Source organism: Felis catus, chromosome D1, assembly GCF_018350175.1.
Source record: "Felis catus isolate Fca126 chromosome D1, F.catus_Fca126_mat1.0, whole genome shotgun sequence".
NCBI classification, from domain to species: domain Eukaryota; kingdom Metazoa; phylum Chordata; class Mammalia; order Carnivora; family Felidae; genus Felis; species Felis catus.
This window is the reverse complement of record NC_058377.1, coordinates 114,302,747-114,317,049: the sequence shown is the minus strand read 5'-3', so window position 1 is coordinate 114,317,049 and position 14,303 is coordinate 114,302,747. Positions and strand designations below refer to the sequence as shown.

Sequence of the window (14,303 nt, the reverse complement as noted above, 5' to 3'; positions counted from 1 at the left end):
GGTGCCCTCCCATCCCCCCAGGTGCCCCCTAATCCCACCAGTTGCCCCCCACCCCACCAGGTGCCCTCCCATCCCACCAGGTGCCCCCCAGCCCATCAGGTGCCCCCCACCCCACCAGGTACCCCCCCCATCTCCCACCAGGTACCCCCCCGTCTCCCACCAGGTGCCCATTCCCCACCAGGTACCCCCACCCCACCAGGTGTCCTCCCATTCCCCCAGGTGCCCCCTAATCCCACCAGGTACCCCCCACCCCACCAGGTGCCCTCCCATCCCCCACCAGGTGCTCCCCACCCCACCAGGTACCCCCCCCCCGTCTCCTACCACGTACCCCCCGTCTCCCACCAGGTGCCCATCCCCCACCAGGTGCCCTCCCATCCCCCCAGGTGCCCCCTAATCCCACCAGGTGCCCCCCATCCCATCAGGTGCCCCCATCCCCTACCAGGTACCCCCTATCCCATCAGGTGCCATCCCCTACCAGGTGCCCCCCACCCCACCAGGTGCCCTCCCATCCCACCAGGTGCCCCTCCCCGTCTCCCACCAGGTGCCCCCCATCCCACCAGGTGCCCCCCACCCCACCAGGTACCCTCCCATCCCACCAGGTGCCCCTCCCCGTCTCCCACCAGGTGCCCCCCATCCCACCAGGTGCCCCCCACTCCACCAGGTACCCTCCCACTCCCCCCCCCCGCCTCCCACCAGGTGCCCATCCCCCACCAGGTACCCCCTCCCCACCCTTGCACTCCCCCCACCCCGCCCCGTGCCCCTGGGGCAGACAGCACATTCTCTTTAGACCCCTTTCAGGAACATCAGGAAGCTTCTGCCAGGTGTCCACCCAAGGCTCTGGGAGCCCCTTCCTCAGCCTTTTTAGGGCTCCTGGGGCCAGGTCACCCTGGATTGGAGGGGCTCGGGATGGCCTCAGCCCAGAGCTCTTATGGTGGGGAGACCCCAGAGAGTAAGGCAGAGCCTGCCCAGGATGGGTGGGAGCACGTGGTGTGACCCCAGAGGGTCCCCGTTTCTCCATCCCGGCAGCCAGGCAGGTGACTTCTGATTGGCTGCCTGTGACATCACCAGGCTGGGCTGCCATTGGCCCCGTGCTGTGTGGGTGGGCTTCGGGGGAGGGGGAGGCAGCTAGGGGACCGGTCAGCCTCATTCCCGCCTTCCTTCCCAGCCACAGGGATCTGAAGCCAGAAAACCTTCTACTGGATGAGAAGAACAACATCCGAATCGCGGATTTCGGCATGGCGTCGCTGCAGGTTGGCGACAGCCTGCTGGAGACCAGCTGCGGGTGAGCGGAGCCGCAGGGCCAGGAGGGGGCCGGGCCGCTGCCCCTGAAGGCCTGCGCTCGGGCACAGCCCCCAGCCCCGCCCCCCCATACAGGCCGCCAGTGGTCTCTGCTGCGGGGCCGGGGGCAGGGTGGGGGTGGGGCGGCCACAGCCCCAGGACCTCTGGCCCCGCTCCCTGATTCTGCTCCCAAGTGCCGTGCAGTGAGTGACCCGCCAGGCCCAGACCCTCCTTCCGCTCTCTGGCCGCGTCCTGGAAGGCTGGTCCAGTCCCAGCGGCCACCTGCTCGCTCAGGGGCATCCAGGGCGGGCCATCTCTCTGCGGAGCCCATTCAGCAGCGCCCCAAGGTCCTTCTTCTGACTGTGCTCTCCCGGGACCCGGACGGCAGGCAGATGGCCTCGAGCGTGGCAGAGCCCAGAGGCTCCACAGCCCCCGTCTCCCCCAGAAGCACACAGTGTACCCGGCGGGGATTAGGTTGTAAGGGGGTTGTCATCAAAGTCCCCTGAGCTTCCTGCTGGGCCTGAGGGCCCCACAGCGGGGCGTCTGCTGCGGGCAGAGCGTGCCTCAGGGTGTCTGCGCTGCTGTGGTCCTGGGGGCAGCCCGGAGGTCCGGGTGGGGTGGGACGGCCAGGGCAGGCAGCAGGGCCCGGGCCTCGGACCTGATCGCCGCTTTTGCCTGCAGGTCCCCCCACTACGCCTGCCCCGAGGTGATCCGGGTAAGTGGCCGTTGCCCCCACGCCCCCACCCTAGTGCCTGCCTGACCCAGGGCCTTCCCCACGTCAGCTGTGCGGACCCCCAGGCCCCGGCTGGCTCCCTCCCCGACCCTGGGTCTGGGCGAAGCCCCCCACCCCGGGCGCTCACCCTGCCCACCCCACTGCCGCCTGCAGGGGGAGAAGTATGACGGCCGCAAGGCGGACGTGTGGAGCTGCGGCGTGATCCTGTTCGCCCTGTTGGTGGTGAGCCCCCCCCCCCCCCGCCCGTCCTCCCTCCCTCCCGTGGTGCTGCCCGCCCCCCCCCCCGCCCCGCCCCGCCTGAAGTGACCCCGGTCCCTGCCGGCAGGGGGCTCTGCCCTTTGACGACGACAACCTGAGGCAGCTGCTGGAGAAGGTGAAGCGGGGTGTTTTCCACATGCCGCACTTCATCCCGCCCGACTGCCAGAGCCTGCTGCGCGGCATGATCGAGGTGGACGCGGCCCGGCGCCTCACGGTGGGTCCCAGGCGTCGTGGAGGGCCCCCCCCCCCCCCCCCGGAGCCTGCGAGATCCCTGCCAGGGGCCACCCTGTTAGGGCCGGGCTCCCGTCTCCGGAGCCTCCTCCCAGAGGGAAGGGCCGGCCCGTGCCTGAGTGTGGTATGGGGGGCTCTGGGTGCGTACGGCGTGTGTGAGAGGGAGCACAAGGGTCGGAACCGTGTGCACGTACACGTGTGTGTGCACAGCTGCACGGGCGTGTGTGCACAAGCACAGGCGGTTACACAGGGATGCACACGTGGTTTGGGAGTGCTGGTGTGCCTGGCAGGCCGGTGCCCACAATACAGGCCCCGGCCTCCCGGGCTGTCCAGGGCTAGGTTGGTGTGAATAGTTCCTCACCACCGCTCCCCAGGACAGCTGGGGACCAGAAAGGGGGGCGGGGGGGCGGGGGGTAAGCTCCCACTTCTGAAAGAGGCCCCCAGCTGGCCGTCTCCAGCCTCCCTGGGGCTCAGCTAGTGCCGGGATGGCAGGTCCCCAGAGCGAGGGCAGCAGGACTCCCCTGACTGTCCTCTGCAGGACAGGGGCGGCCCGGTGCCCAAGGGGCCACCCTCTCCCCTCCTCCCAGCCAAGCTGTCCTGGGTGGAGTTGGGGGGAGAGCAGGGCTGGCCCCCAAGCCTCCTGCTCACACCTGCACCCAGCCCCTCCCTGTGCACAAGGAGGGCCGCCCTGGCCGCTTCCCCTGCTCTCCTCCCCCGGCCTCGGCCTGGAGCCGCCGGACCCAGGAGGCCGCTCTGCTTCCCTGCTCACTCCCTCTGCCCCCAGCCCTGCCTGCAGCCCCCAGCCCTGCCCACCTTCCTTCTTTCTCTAGGCCAGCATTTCCTCTTCCACTTGGGATACGCAGGGTCAGGGGTACTAGGTCAGGGGTGCAGCCCCTCTCCACGCTCCCCCCACATTGCCCCACCCCGTCCCTTCTCTCCTCCCCTCCCCACCCCTCCTGTGCTGCTCTCCGCACACTCCTGTGGTCCTCCCTCTCCGTGCTCCCGCCCCCTCTGGCCTCCTAACGTGGGCTCCTCCCTCCCTGCTCGTACTAACTCCCTGTTTCTCTTTCCTTGTAGCTAGAGCACATTCAGAAACACATATGGTATATGTAAGTAGCTTTTCCTCCCACATCACCTGCTTTGCCTGTCACCCGTCACCGTGGCCTGGAGGGCCTGCTAGGGAAGGCGGGGGGCGACCCAGCCCAGCGCAGGCCGGCTCCCGGCCTCAGCCGCTCCTGGCTCTCAAGGCCCCCCGGGCCGGCCTGCGCTGGGCACGGGCCGGACGCAGGAGGTGTGCAGGGGCCGGGTGCAGGGAGAGCGGCAAGCTGCAGGGCCCCAGGAAGGGGTGGGCCCCGCCCTCCCAGCACCTCAGGGTGGGGGCGGAGAAGCCCCAGGCCGCAGAGGTGGGGGTGAGTGACCCCACGGTGCCTGTCATCCGCAGAGGGGGCAAGAACGAGCCGGAGCCGGAGCAGCCCATCCCCCGCAAGGTGCAGATCCGCTCGCTGCCCAGCCTGGAGGACATCGACCCCGACGTGCTGGACAGCATGCACTCGCTGGGCTGCTTCCGGGACCGCAACAAGCTGTTGCAGGACCTGCTGTCCGAGGAGTACGTTGGCGGGGGCTGCGCTGTGGCCCGGGGGCGGGACCCTCGGGGGAATGGGCTTGCCGACCCTTCTCCCTGCCTCTCACCCACTGCAGGGAAAACCAGGAGAAAATGATCTATTTCCTTCTCCTGGACCGGAAAGAAAGGTACCCGAGCCATGAGGACGAGGACCTGCCCCCCAGAAACGAAATAGGTATAAGGTCCCAGGGTGGCCTGGTCCCATACTGCCCCCTCCAGGCCCAGCGGGCTGCCTGGCCCTGACCCCTGTCTGCACACAGACCCTCCTCGGAAGCGTGTGGACTCCCCAATGCTGAACCGGCATGGCAAGCGGCGGCCGGAACGCAAGTCCATGGAGGTGCTCAGCGTGACAGACGGCGGCTCCCCGGTGCCCGCGCGGCGGGCCATCGAGATGGCCCAGCATGGCCAGAGGTGCGTGCCTTCCAGGAGGACCCAGCACTCTGCCTCCTGGTGGCCCGGCCTGGTCGGCATTGGCGCTCCTTCCTCACGGGCTGTGCTGGGCCTGGCGTGGCTCGCCTCTGCCCCCTAGTCCTGGGGCTGGGCCAAGGCCACCGGGTGGGGCTGGACCACGCGCTGTGCCGGGGGGGGCGGGGGGGGGGGCTCGGTGGGGCTGCTTGGGCTGCTTGGGCTGGACTGGACTGAGCTGGGCTTGGCTGAGCTGGGCTGAGCTGGACTGGGCTAGACTGGGCTGGACTGGGCTGGACTGGACTGAGCTAGATTTGGCTGGGCTGGACTGGACTGAACCGGGCTAGACTGGACTGGACTGCGTTGGATTTGGCTGTGCCGGGCTTGGCTGTGCTGGGCCGGGCTGAGCTGGACTGGGCTAGGCTGGGCTGGGCCGGACTGAGCTGGACTGGGCCGGACTGGGCTGGACTGGGCTGGGCTGGGCTGGGACTGGACTGGGCTGGACTGAGCTGGGCTTGGCTAGACTGGACTGGGTTGAGATAGGATGGGCTGGACTGGGCTGGACTGGGCTGAACCGAGTGGGATTGGGGTGGACTGGGCTGGACTGAGCTGGGTTAGACTGGATTGGGGTGGGCTGGGCTGAGCTGAGCAGAGCTTTGCTCCGTTGGCCTGTGTTGAACCCGGCTAGTCAGGGGTTGGGCTGGACTGGAGTGGCCTGGACTTGGCTACACTGGGGGTGGTCAAGCCACGTTCAGAGCTACCTAGGAGGCCTGTCCCCACTTGATGCTGGCCCCGTGTTTGGGTCACCTGTGGTAGTGTTGGGATCAAGGGCATGGAATTCTGTGGTGGGGATGGGGTGGGCAGGGGGAGGGGACGCGGGGCGGGGGGCGGGGGGGGGGGGCGGCGAGCAGGTGTGGGCTGAACCAGCAGCGCCCCCTGGAGGAAGGAAGGGCGTCCTGGTCCTGCAGAGCCCCCGCGGACTCTGGCTGGCCGGGAGAGGCCCTTGGCAAATCAAATCCTCACCCTGGCAAGGGGCGGGGTCTTTTTGGGGTGAGGCCCAATGTTCCTGCCCAGGCAGGGGCTTTAGCCAGAGCTCTGGGGCATGGAGACCACCATGGGAGGTCCCAGCTCTCCGGTCAGCTGGGGGCTAGGTGCTGGGGCCAGCCGGGCCTCCCAAGGAATTTGCCAGGAAACAGGATCGCTGTCAGGATTAAAGTGGGCCCGGCTCCCTCGGTGGTCCCAGGCCTTCCCCGGGGCAACAGGCTGGCTCCGGACAACCACGGCCCGCTGCCCGTGGGCTCTGGCACTGGGAGGCTGGCTAGGGTGGTGGGGAGAAAGGTGTCTGCCGGCTGAGCTCCTGCCCTGACTGCCTCGCGTCCTGCTGCTTGTGGGCACCCCTCTCCCCAGGAGGCCCCCAGGGTGAGAGGCCACCTCTCCCCAGCCCACCTTTCCCGAGTCTTGCTCCTGGCCTCCCGTTCGGCCTGCCCGGGGCAGGCCGACTGCTGACGTGGGGCCCACCTCATCCCAGCCACCCCACGTCCCTCCCTCCTCACCCGTTTAGAACAGGGGCCAGGCGTGGGAGGCCACCGGGCCGAGTCTCCCGTTGTGCCTTCCAGGCCTGGCCACCTTGGGGTGGGAGGTGCTGGGACCGGGTCAGCTGTGGGCCATCCCAGTGGTCACTGGAAAAGCCCCTTCCTCCCGGCGCCTCCCAACTTGCCGCTGCTGCTCCAGACTCTGCTTCTGGCTTGGCCGCTCCGCACTGGGGCTGGAGGGGCCCTAGGGCTGCCGGTGGGTGCTGGGCATATCCTCCAAGGCCCGGCCAGGCCACCCTGCCCGGCAGGTCATCAGGGTGGGGTGCGCTGTGGCCCTGGCACCCTCCTGCCTGGCCTCCCCTCACGCCCACGTGCCCGGCCTGTGTGGAGCTGTGTGGAGGTCCGGCCTCCCAGGCCGCCTGCTGGGGCTGCGTCAGTAACTCTGTTTTCTCGCTTTGTTCCTGCTGTAGTAAAGCAATGTTCAGTAAAAGCCTGGATATCGCTGAAGCCCACCCCCAATTCAGCAAAGAAGACAGGTATACACCCTGCCCACCCATCCCCCGCCCCCCAGCCCCGAAGACGACGGTGGGCCTGGTGGCAGGGCTGGGCCCGAGGCGCATCCGGCCCTCTCAGCTCTGGCGAGGGAACCCTCCAGCGAGCTGGGGACGGGCCTGGGCCAGACGGGGCTGAGGCCCCGAGGAGGTGTGGGCTGCTGGGGCAAGGCCGATGGCCGGCCTGAGAAGGGCTGGGAGACCCACTGCGCTCTCCCTGCCCTGGGACCCCCCGAGTGTTTGCAGGCTGTGAGGCCCCCCTCTGTGTAGCCCTGGTAAACCTCCCCTCCTCTGTTCTGTGCTGGCCTTGGGTCCTGGGGTCACCCTGCTGCCCACAGGGGCCAGAGTGGAGGTGACAGCCCAAGGCGGCTGCAGGCTCCCCAGGAGGGGGCAGGAGGCATGACAGTCTTAGGGGTCTCTGCATGGGGCCTGGTGTTCCTGAGCACCCCCCCCCCAACCTTGCAGGGCCTGCTGCCTGTGGGCAACGGTGGTTGGGCCTCACCCCTGTTGCCCTCCCCCTGCCTCCACACCTGCCCGTGTCCCTGCCTGCTCACCGCTGGCCTCTTGCCGCCTACCTGTCGCCCGGCCCTGGCTGTTCTCTGTGCCGGCCCCATCCTTTCTGTCTCGGGCAGGTGCAGCCTGTTTCCGGGGCCGCCTGCTTAGACAGGAGGGTCTGGAGGCAGCCCCCACCCCTGTTCCTTCCACTGCTGCTTTTCCGGTTTCCTTGTGCCAAGTGATAAGCGCATGGCTGGCCTAGTGGCAGGCAGGCCCTGGGCGCTGGCCCTCACTCTCGGCTGCTGCCCTGCTGGCCTGCAGCTGCTGGGGTGGGCACCAGCTGGGACCGACGGCCCCCACTCCTTTTCCCAGCATCCGGAAGCTTTGGACCCAGGCCTGGCTCTGGGCACAGTCCTGGCCATGGGCATGCTGGGCTGGGGGGCCGGAAGCAAGGTCAGCGCCACCCCCTGGCTCCGTGGCTGTGTCAGGTGGGGGAGTCGGAGGGTCGCTGCCATGGGGTCCCGGCCCACAGGTGCCGGGGCCCTGGTCAGAGTGGGCTCAGCTCCTCCCTGAGGCCCAAGGGCTGGGCCAAGGTGTGGGCAGGCAGGCCGGTGGGTGGGCGGGAGCCCTCTCGGGGCCAGGCTGGCTGGTGGGGGTGGGCCTTCACTCATTTCCTTTTCTCTCCCGTGGCTGCCTCGGCACCACCTCCCCCCCCATTTCCTTCTTCGAAAGGGGGCAGGTGCCAGGACCCAGGGCTGAGCGGGCGTGGTGTGCCCTCCCTTGAGGCCGTGTGGTGTGGTGTGGTGGAGCGAGGCCTCTCGGGGGGCCGGGTGCCTGCCCGGCCGGGTCTGTGGGCCGAGTGGGGCCAGTGGTGGACTAGGCGCGTGGTGTCAGCCGACACTTGCCCCGGCCTTGCCCTGCCCAGGCCCTCCTGTGCCAGGAGAGGGCTGCAGGCTGGTGTGCTGTGGGTGGCTCTGGGCTGGGCAGGTGGGCTATGGGCACGGAAGGGTGGGGCTGGCGCCCAGCTGGTGGCCCACGCGGCAGGATGGGAGGTGCTCGGCAAAGCGCAGGACTCGGGGCCTGTGACAGTTCAGCCTTGGGGGTTCTGGCCGGGCTCAGGGCCCCCGGGGCCTGGAGAATGGACCAGGCACGGGCTGGATTCAGCTCGCCGGAGGCACCCGTCTCCCTTCGTCCCTCTAGCCACCTGAGCCCCCGACAGACCCTTGCCGAGGGCTCCCCTGTGCCGTCCTGGGCCTGGGCCTTGGACCTGGGGCCGCTCCCACGTAGAGAAGAGGCAGAGCCCCTGGGGGGGCAGGCAGCCAGCCACCCCACCGGGGCTCTGACGGGGACCCCGATGGGGCTGCGGGGCCCTCCCGGGCCTGCGGAGAGACGGGGGTGGGGGGGGGCACCGCTGGACAGCCCTGGGCCGCCTCGAGGCTCTCGGCCAGGGCTCCCGTCCTCGTGGAGGGTCCGCCTGGGGGACAGAAGTGGAGAGCACGGCCCCCCCCAGCTGACCTGCCCGCCCCTGTGTCTGCAGGTCCAGGTCTATCAGCGGCGCCTCCTCGGGCCTCTCCACCAGCCCGCTGAGCAGCCCCCGGGTGAGCCCCCCGCCCCGACAGGCCCGGCGTGCACGGTGGGGGGGCAGGGGAGGCTCCCAGAGCCGGGGAAGCAGGCCCCCTTCGCCAGCTGCTGGGGCCGCCCGCGGTTGCCGCTGCCCTCGCTAACTGCACGTCTTTGTTTTGTTTCGTTTCGTTTGTTTTTCTCCTGTGTTATTTGTGTACTTTATGGCACCCGCTCCCACCCCCACGCCTGCCTGCCCCCGCTGGTCCTGCCTTGGGGTCCTGCTTGAACGTTGCTTTTCTGGTTCTCCTGGTGCCGTGTGTGCATGCGGGGCGGGGGTGGGCGCATGCACGGTGGCTCTCGGGGACCCCTCGCGCTCTGATCCCTGCCCTCCGCGCCTGCCCTGTAGCCTGTTAGAAAGTTTGCCCTGCCCCCCCCACCCCCCGAGAGCCCCTTTGTGGCCTGCCCCCTGGCCACCTCCGCGGAGCCTGAAGCTTGTCGGAGCGCCTCTCGGCCCGGACACACCCTCCCTCCACAGGCCACCTCGCGGCCCAACCCCAAGACCCAGACCTTGCCGAGCAAGGCCAAGCTGACCGACAAGCCGCTGCAGGGCACCAAGTCCAACCCACTCCCGGCCGGCACCCAGGCCCGACCCCCTGTCCCGGGGGGCCTAGGCCCCCAGCTGGCCCTGCCCCCGGGCCCGCCGACCATGCCGGCCCCCACCCGGCTCCCACCCGTTGGGACTGAACCGAACACCAAATCTGTCCCCACCATACAGGTGACCCCTCACCCCTCTCCAAGGGGTAGTCCCCTCCCCACCCCTAAGGGGACGCCCGTGCACACGCCCAAGGAGAGCCCGGCAGGCACACCCAACCCCACGCCACCGTCCAGCCCCAGCGTCGGAGGGGTGCCCTGGAGGACACGGCTTAACTCCATCAAGAACAGTTTCCTGGGGTCACCTCGCTTCCACCGCCGGAAATTGCAGGGTAAGCGGAGGGGAGGGGGACCGGTGGGGCAGGCGGGGTGGCAGGGGCCGCCCCCTCCCCACTTTCCTGGTTCACCCCATCAAAAGCACCAGGCAGTGGCCTGAGTCCTCTAGGCCAGCAAGGGCCCAGGCAGCAGCCCCGATGCCTGCTTACTCCCGAGTCTGCTCATGGTGCACGTCGAGGGCCTGGCGGGTGTGGCCGGGCCGGGCTACCTGAGCCCAGGGAGGGGAGCCAGCCAAGGGGCAGGTGTGGGCGAGGACAGTCAGAAGCCCGTGGGACCGGGGCAGCGGTGGCCAGCCTGCTCCTGCACGCTGGGTGCCGAGGGTCGGTTGGCAGCTCTGCTGGCTGTTGGAGCCTACAGCACAGCGGATGGGCGGGTGTGGGGGGACCACGGCTGGCTGTTGGTGACAGCAGGGCTGGCTGGAGGCTAGAGAAAGCACAGCCCGATTACAGCACCGTGGGACTGCCCCGCGGCCCTAGGCTCTGGTGGTGAGCCCCCAGGAGCTTGTGGGGTGGCTCCCTAAGACCCTGCCCGCAGTGCAGAGGGATCCCTGGTGAGGGAAGGGCAGAGGGTCACCATGCCTTCTCTTCCTGTCCTTCCCATGTGCACAGTTCCAACACCCGAGGAGATGTCCAACCTGACCCCGGAGTCGTCCCCAGAGTAAGTGGCCACTGCCCAACGTCCACTGTGAGCCACTGGCCTCCCTCCTGGTGCCCAGACACCGAGTGCGTGGGGAGGCTGGTGCTGGGTCCTCCCACATGGCGGGCTGGGGACCCGCGAGGGCTTTGGGGTAAAGCACCCCAGCCCCTCCGGGTGCTTATTCCTTCTCCCTGTGACCCTGTGCTTGCCCCAGGTGCCCCCTCCACCTCCTCCTGCCTCTGGGACACCTCCTCTCCGGCACTCACAGCTCTGTGTCCTGTGCTGTGAACGCCAGGTCAGGGAACTGGGTCTGGGGTAGGGAGCCTGGCTGGAGACCAGGGAGGGCCCGGCCGTGCCTTGGAGACGGACTGCCGCACACCAGCCTGAAAGCCCGGGCTCCACACTGGGGGAAGCGTGTGGACCCTGAGCCCGAGCGCTGGTGGCCAGGCGTGCTCACGACTCTCTGGGCGCAGGCTCAGCCCTGGACGCGCTGGGCACAGGGGGCCTGCGAAGGACCGGCCTGTGGTGCTTGCGGCAGGCAGCCTCCGGGGAGAGGAGCGCTGGGCCGTGCTGACACGGGCTTTCCAAGGGCGGAGTGGAGCCCAGGATGCGTCCAGGAATTTGGGGGCTCGTCAGGATGGCGGGTCTCAAGGCGAAAACATGGCGCTGGCCGAGGAGGAGGAGGAGGAAGCGGGCTGCGGAGGGTGGCACTGCGGGAGGGTGCCAGGGGCAGACCAAGCCCTCGGCTAAGCATCGCCATTAAGGAGGAGCAGGTCCCGTGGGAGGCGATGGGCGAGCGGAGCCACAGCCACCCCGCAGCTGGCCTCAACTGTGGCAGAGACCCTGGAGAGGCCCCGCCCCCACCCTCCTGGCCCTCGTGGTGGCCTTGGCCTGCGGCTCTGGCAGCATGGCACAAACAGGAAGCGAGGCGCGGGTGTGGGACAGGGCCAGCGAGGGGAGCAGGAAGCCGCCATGGCCTCACGCGGGCAGCCTATTCGAAGGCCACGGTCTTGCTGACTGAGCAGAAGGTGCCGCCATGGGGCAGGCTTCACGCGGGGCCTGGGGACGCGGTGCCTGCAGGCAGGGCGGACACCCGGGCCGCGGCAGGTGCGGCAGGCGGGCCCCACGTGCTGGGTTAGGGCCTCGTCGACCCTTCCTGCTGTTGTCACCACTCACAGACAGCCCTGTAACAGGACTGTTGTGCTGGCGGACAAGTTAGGTCCCACAGCACCTGATGCCCTGAGGCCTTCCCGTTCTTGAGTCCCTTTGGGGGCCTCGCCCCTCCTGGGGGTCCCGATGGGACCCGGCAGGTGCGCAGCCGCCCAGGGAGCTCGGTGCAGCTAATCCCCAGCGCCGCCTCCTACAGGGGACATCCTCGCCGGCAGCGTGTCGGTCAGGGTCCCCCCACCCGGTGGGGTGCGAGTGCACCAGTGTGTACACGTGGGGCTGTTTCTCGGAACTGGCTCACATGATCGTGGGGGCCGGCAGGCCTCAGGCCGTGGGTTCGGCAGGCGGAAATAAGCAGGTTTGGGTGATGTTACAGCCCCGAGTGTGAAATGTGCAGGTGGGGAACCCCGTGGTGCTCTGTCGAGGGGAACTCCTTAGGGAAACTGCAGCCTTCCCTCTCGAAGCCTTCACCTGGTTGGATGAGGCCCACCACATCCTGGAGAGTGGTCTGCTTTACTCAGAGACGCCTGGCTACCACACGTCTAAGCAGCAGCACCTGGCAGCCGCCCGGGTGGCCGAGCTGACTTGTGGAGTCGACCGGCAAGAGCCTCTCTGGCTCCCTCAGGCTCGGGACTATTTGTGCCAGCTGCCCAACGGCTGGGCTCCCAGGGTACAAACAAATGACGTTTTCAGTGACTCTTCTATCATCTCTGTCAAAGGAGGAGAAAGAGAACCCCCGGCGGGTTCCAGACGGACTCCCGAGTACCTCTTGGGCTGCAGGCCCTGGGGACGGGTGCTGGGGCGGAAGCCTGCGCTCCAGGGCAAGGAAGCAGAGCAGAGGGCTGGCGGGGAGGCAGGAATGGGGGTGGGGGGATGTGCACTGTGGGGTCAGGGTCCCCGAGCTGAGCAGAGGCCGCTTGGGCCCACAGCAGCGTGCCCGGCGGGGCCCTGCCTGTGCCTCCTGGCTGCCTCGAGGTCCGAATGGGGGTGTTTGATGGCTTGACGGGCGGACCTCGGGTCCGGTGTCACCGATGCGGTGAGAGACGGCGGCCTGGAAGACCGCTCCAAAGCTTAGCGGCTTCAACGACACGCATTCCTCCTCTCGGGCTCTGTGGGTCAGGACCCCGGGCGGCCCCGCCGGGCCCCCTGCTGCAGGCGGTCGGCGAGCTGTGGTCCTCTCAAGGCTCAGCAGGAGCAGGGCCTGCGCCAAGCTCGTGTGGTTGTGGGCAGGACGCGGGTTCCTCGGATACGGGCCTCTCCGTCGTGTTAGCTGGCTCTGTCACAGTGCCGTGGGGACCTGCTGGCAAGCAGGAGTCGCGGCCTGTGCAACGTGTTCTTGGAGGCGACATCTGTCACTCTCGGGGCTCCCAAGGGAGGGGCCGGCACGGGCGTGTGAATGCGGGAGGCAGGACGGTGGGGCCAACTGAGGGTCTCCCGCGCTGGTGTGCTCTGAGCACGTGGTGGCCCCAGACGCAGGGCAGAATAACAAGGTCGGACGGAAGACAGAGGACAGTAAGGGAAGCCCTGGGCGCCAGTGAGGTGAGGGGCTCAGTGTGTGCGGGAGGGTGCGGCCCCTGCCCTGCCCAGTAGAGCAGCTGGGTTGGAAGCAGCCTCCGTGTTCCACGGGGTGAGCGGGCTGGGCAGCAGGAATGTGGACGGCCAGGCGGCCCCTGGTCCTCCAGGACAGAGGGTGGCCCCCCGGGGAGCCAAGGCTGTCCCGTCGGGTGGGAGGGGCACACAGCCTCCTGGGCCCCCAGCCCCCATTCTCCACGCAGTGTCCCCCCCATCCATGTGTCCACGTGGGTGCACGTGTGGGTGCAGAGTTCCCCGGCCAGCCGCGACCCCCTACCCTGGCCTCCTGCGCTGCGCCCGCTCCCCGTGCAGCCCCAGGGCAGGGGCACCTCCCTCAGGGATGGTGTAGAGCCAATTTCCCCAAAACTCTGTGGCTGAAGCAGGAGTGAGGCTGGGCTCTACCTTCCTTTGTGGTGGGTTCTGCTGGGCACTGCCCAGACCCAGGCAGGCACGGGAGGGGGGCGGGGGGGGAGGAGTCGGGAGCCAGAGCAAGAGTGGGGGATGGGGAAGGGGCAGCTGGGCAGCGAGCCGGCCTCGGCCTGGAGGGGAGTGCGGGCCTGTCCCCAGAATCTCTGCCGACAGTGAGCAGACCCTGCCCCCGCCCCCGCCCCCCTGCCCAGGCTCGCCAAGAAGTCGTGGTTTGGGAACTTCATCAACCTGGAGAAGGAGGAGCAGATCTTCGTGGTTATCAAGGACAAGCCCTTGAGCTCCATCAAAGCCGACATTGTTCACGCCTTCCTGTCGGTGAGCCCCCACGACCCCACCCACCTGCGAGGCACATGCCACACAGCCACTGGCTCCCACTGCCCTGGCTGGCGCCTGAGGGTCACCACGTGGGCCCCTGGCCTGGGGCAGGCCGCGGGCTCCTGAGGAGGCACTAGTGGGTCGGGGGCGGGAGACAGGTCTGCACGAAACAAGTCATGCTGAGCCGGGGCTCAGAGTGGGGCTGGGCCTCGAGGGCCGAGAGTGCTGGGGGCTGGGGTTGAGCCCCGGGGGGTGACACCTCACTGAGACCGGCAACCATGTAGCAGCTCCCCAGGGAGGGGACGTGGGGTCTGGACACAGAAGGCCCTCTGCTGGGTCTGGTGGACATACCGTGGCCTCGGGAACTGTCCCAGAGGCCTGTCCCCTGTGTGCTCTCCGCCCACCCCCACGTGTCTCTGAGGGAGGCCTGGTGGCTCCGAGGGTGGGCTGCCCTCGGGCCCTGGGCGTGCTCCTTTTGTCTTTGCGAGACCTTTGAGTGTGTGAAGCAGAAAGCCCTGAATGTTTTCTTC

General features: G+C 68.6%; 1 protein-coding gene across 16 annotated transcripts in view; it reads left to right on the top strand.

The window, feature by feature from the left end:
• BRSK2 (BR serine/threonine kinase 2) overlaps positions 1-14,303 on the top strand; it is a 60,737-nt gene that overhangs the window by 40,847 nt on the left and 5,587 nt on the right. For 11 of the 16 annotated variants that reach the window (XM_023240217.2, XM_023240215.2, XM_023240207.2 and 8 more), the window contains 13 exons: positions 1,166-1,282; positions 1,960-1,993; positions 2,165-2,233; positions 2,337-2,483; positions 3,578-3,609; positions 3,942-4,106; positions 4,199-4,296; positions 4,382-4,532; positions 6,529-6,594; positions 8,642-8,702; positions 9,443-9,650; positions 10,263-10,311; positions 13,650-13,773. In XM_023240217.2, the coding sequence (XP_023095985.1) occupies positions 1,166-1,282; positions 1,960-1,993; positions 2,165-2,233; positions 2,337-2,483; positions 3,578-3,609; positions 3,942-4,106; positions 4,199-4,296; positions 4,382-4,532; positions 6,529-6,594; positions 8,642-8,702; positions 9,443-9,650; positions 10,263-10,311; positions 13,650-13,773 (1,321 nt within the window). The remainder of the gene's footprint in view (positions 1-1,165; positions 1,283-1,959; positions 1,994-2,164; positions 2,234-2,336; positions 2,484-3,577; positions 3,610-3,941; positions 4,107-4,198; positions 4,297-4,381; positions 4,533-6,528; positions 6,595-8,641; positions 8,703-9,442; positions 9,651-10,262; positions 10,312-13,649; positions 13,774-14,303) is intronic. The other 5 variants (XM_023240218.2, XM_023240219.2, XM_023240211.2 and 2 more) reach the window with 1 other exon arrangement.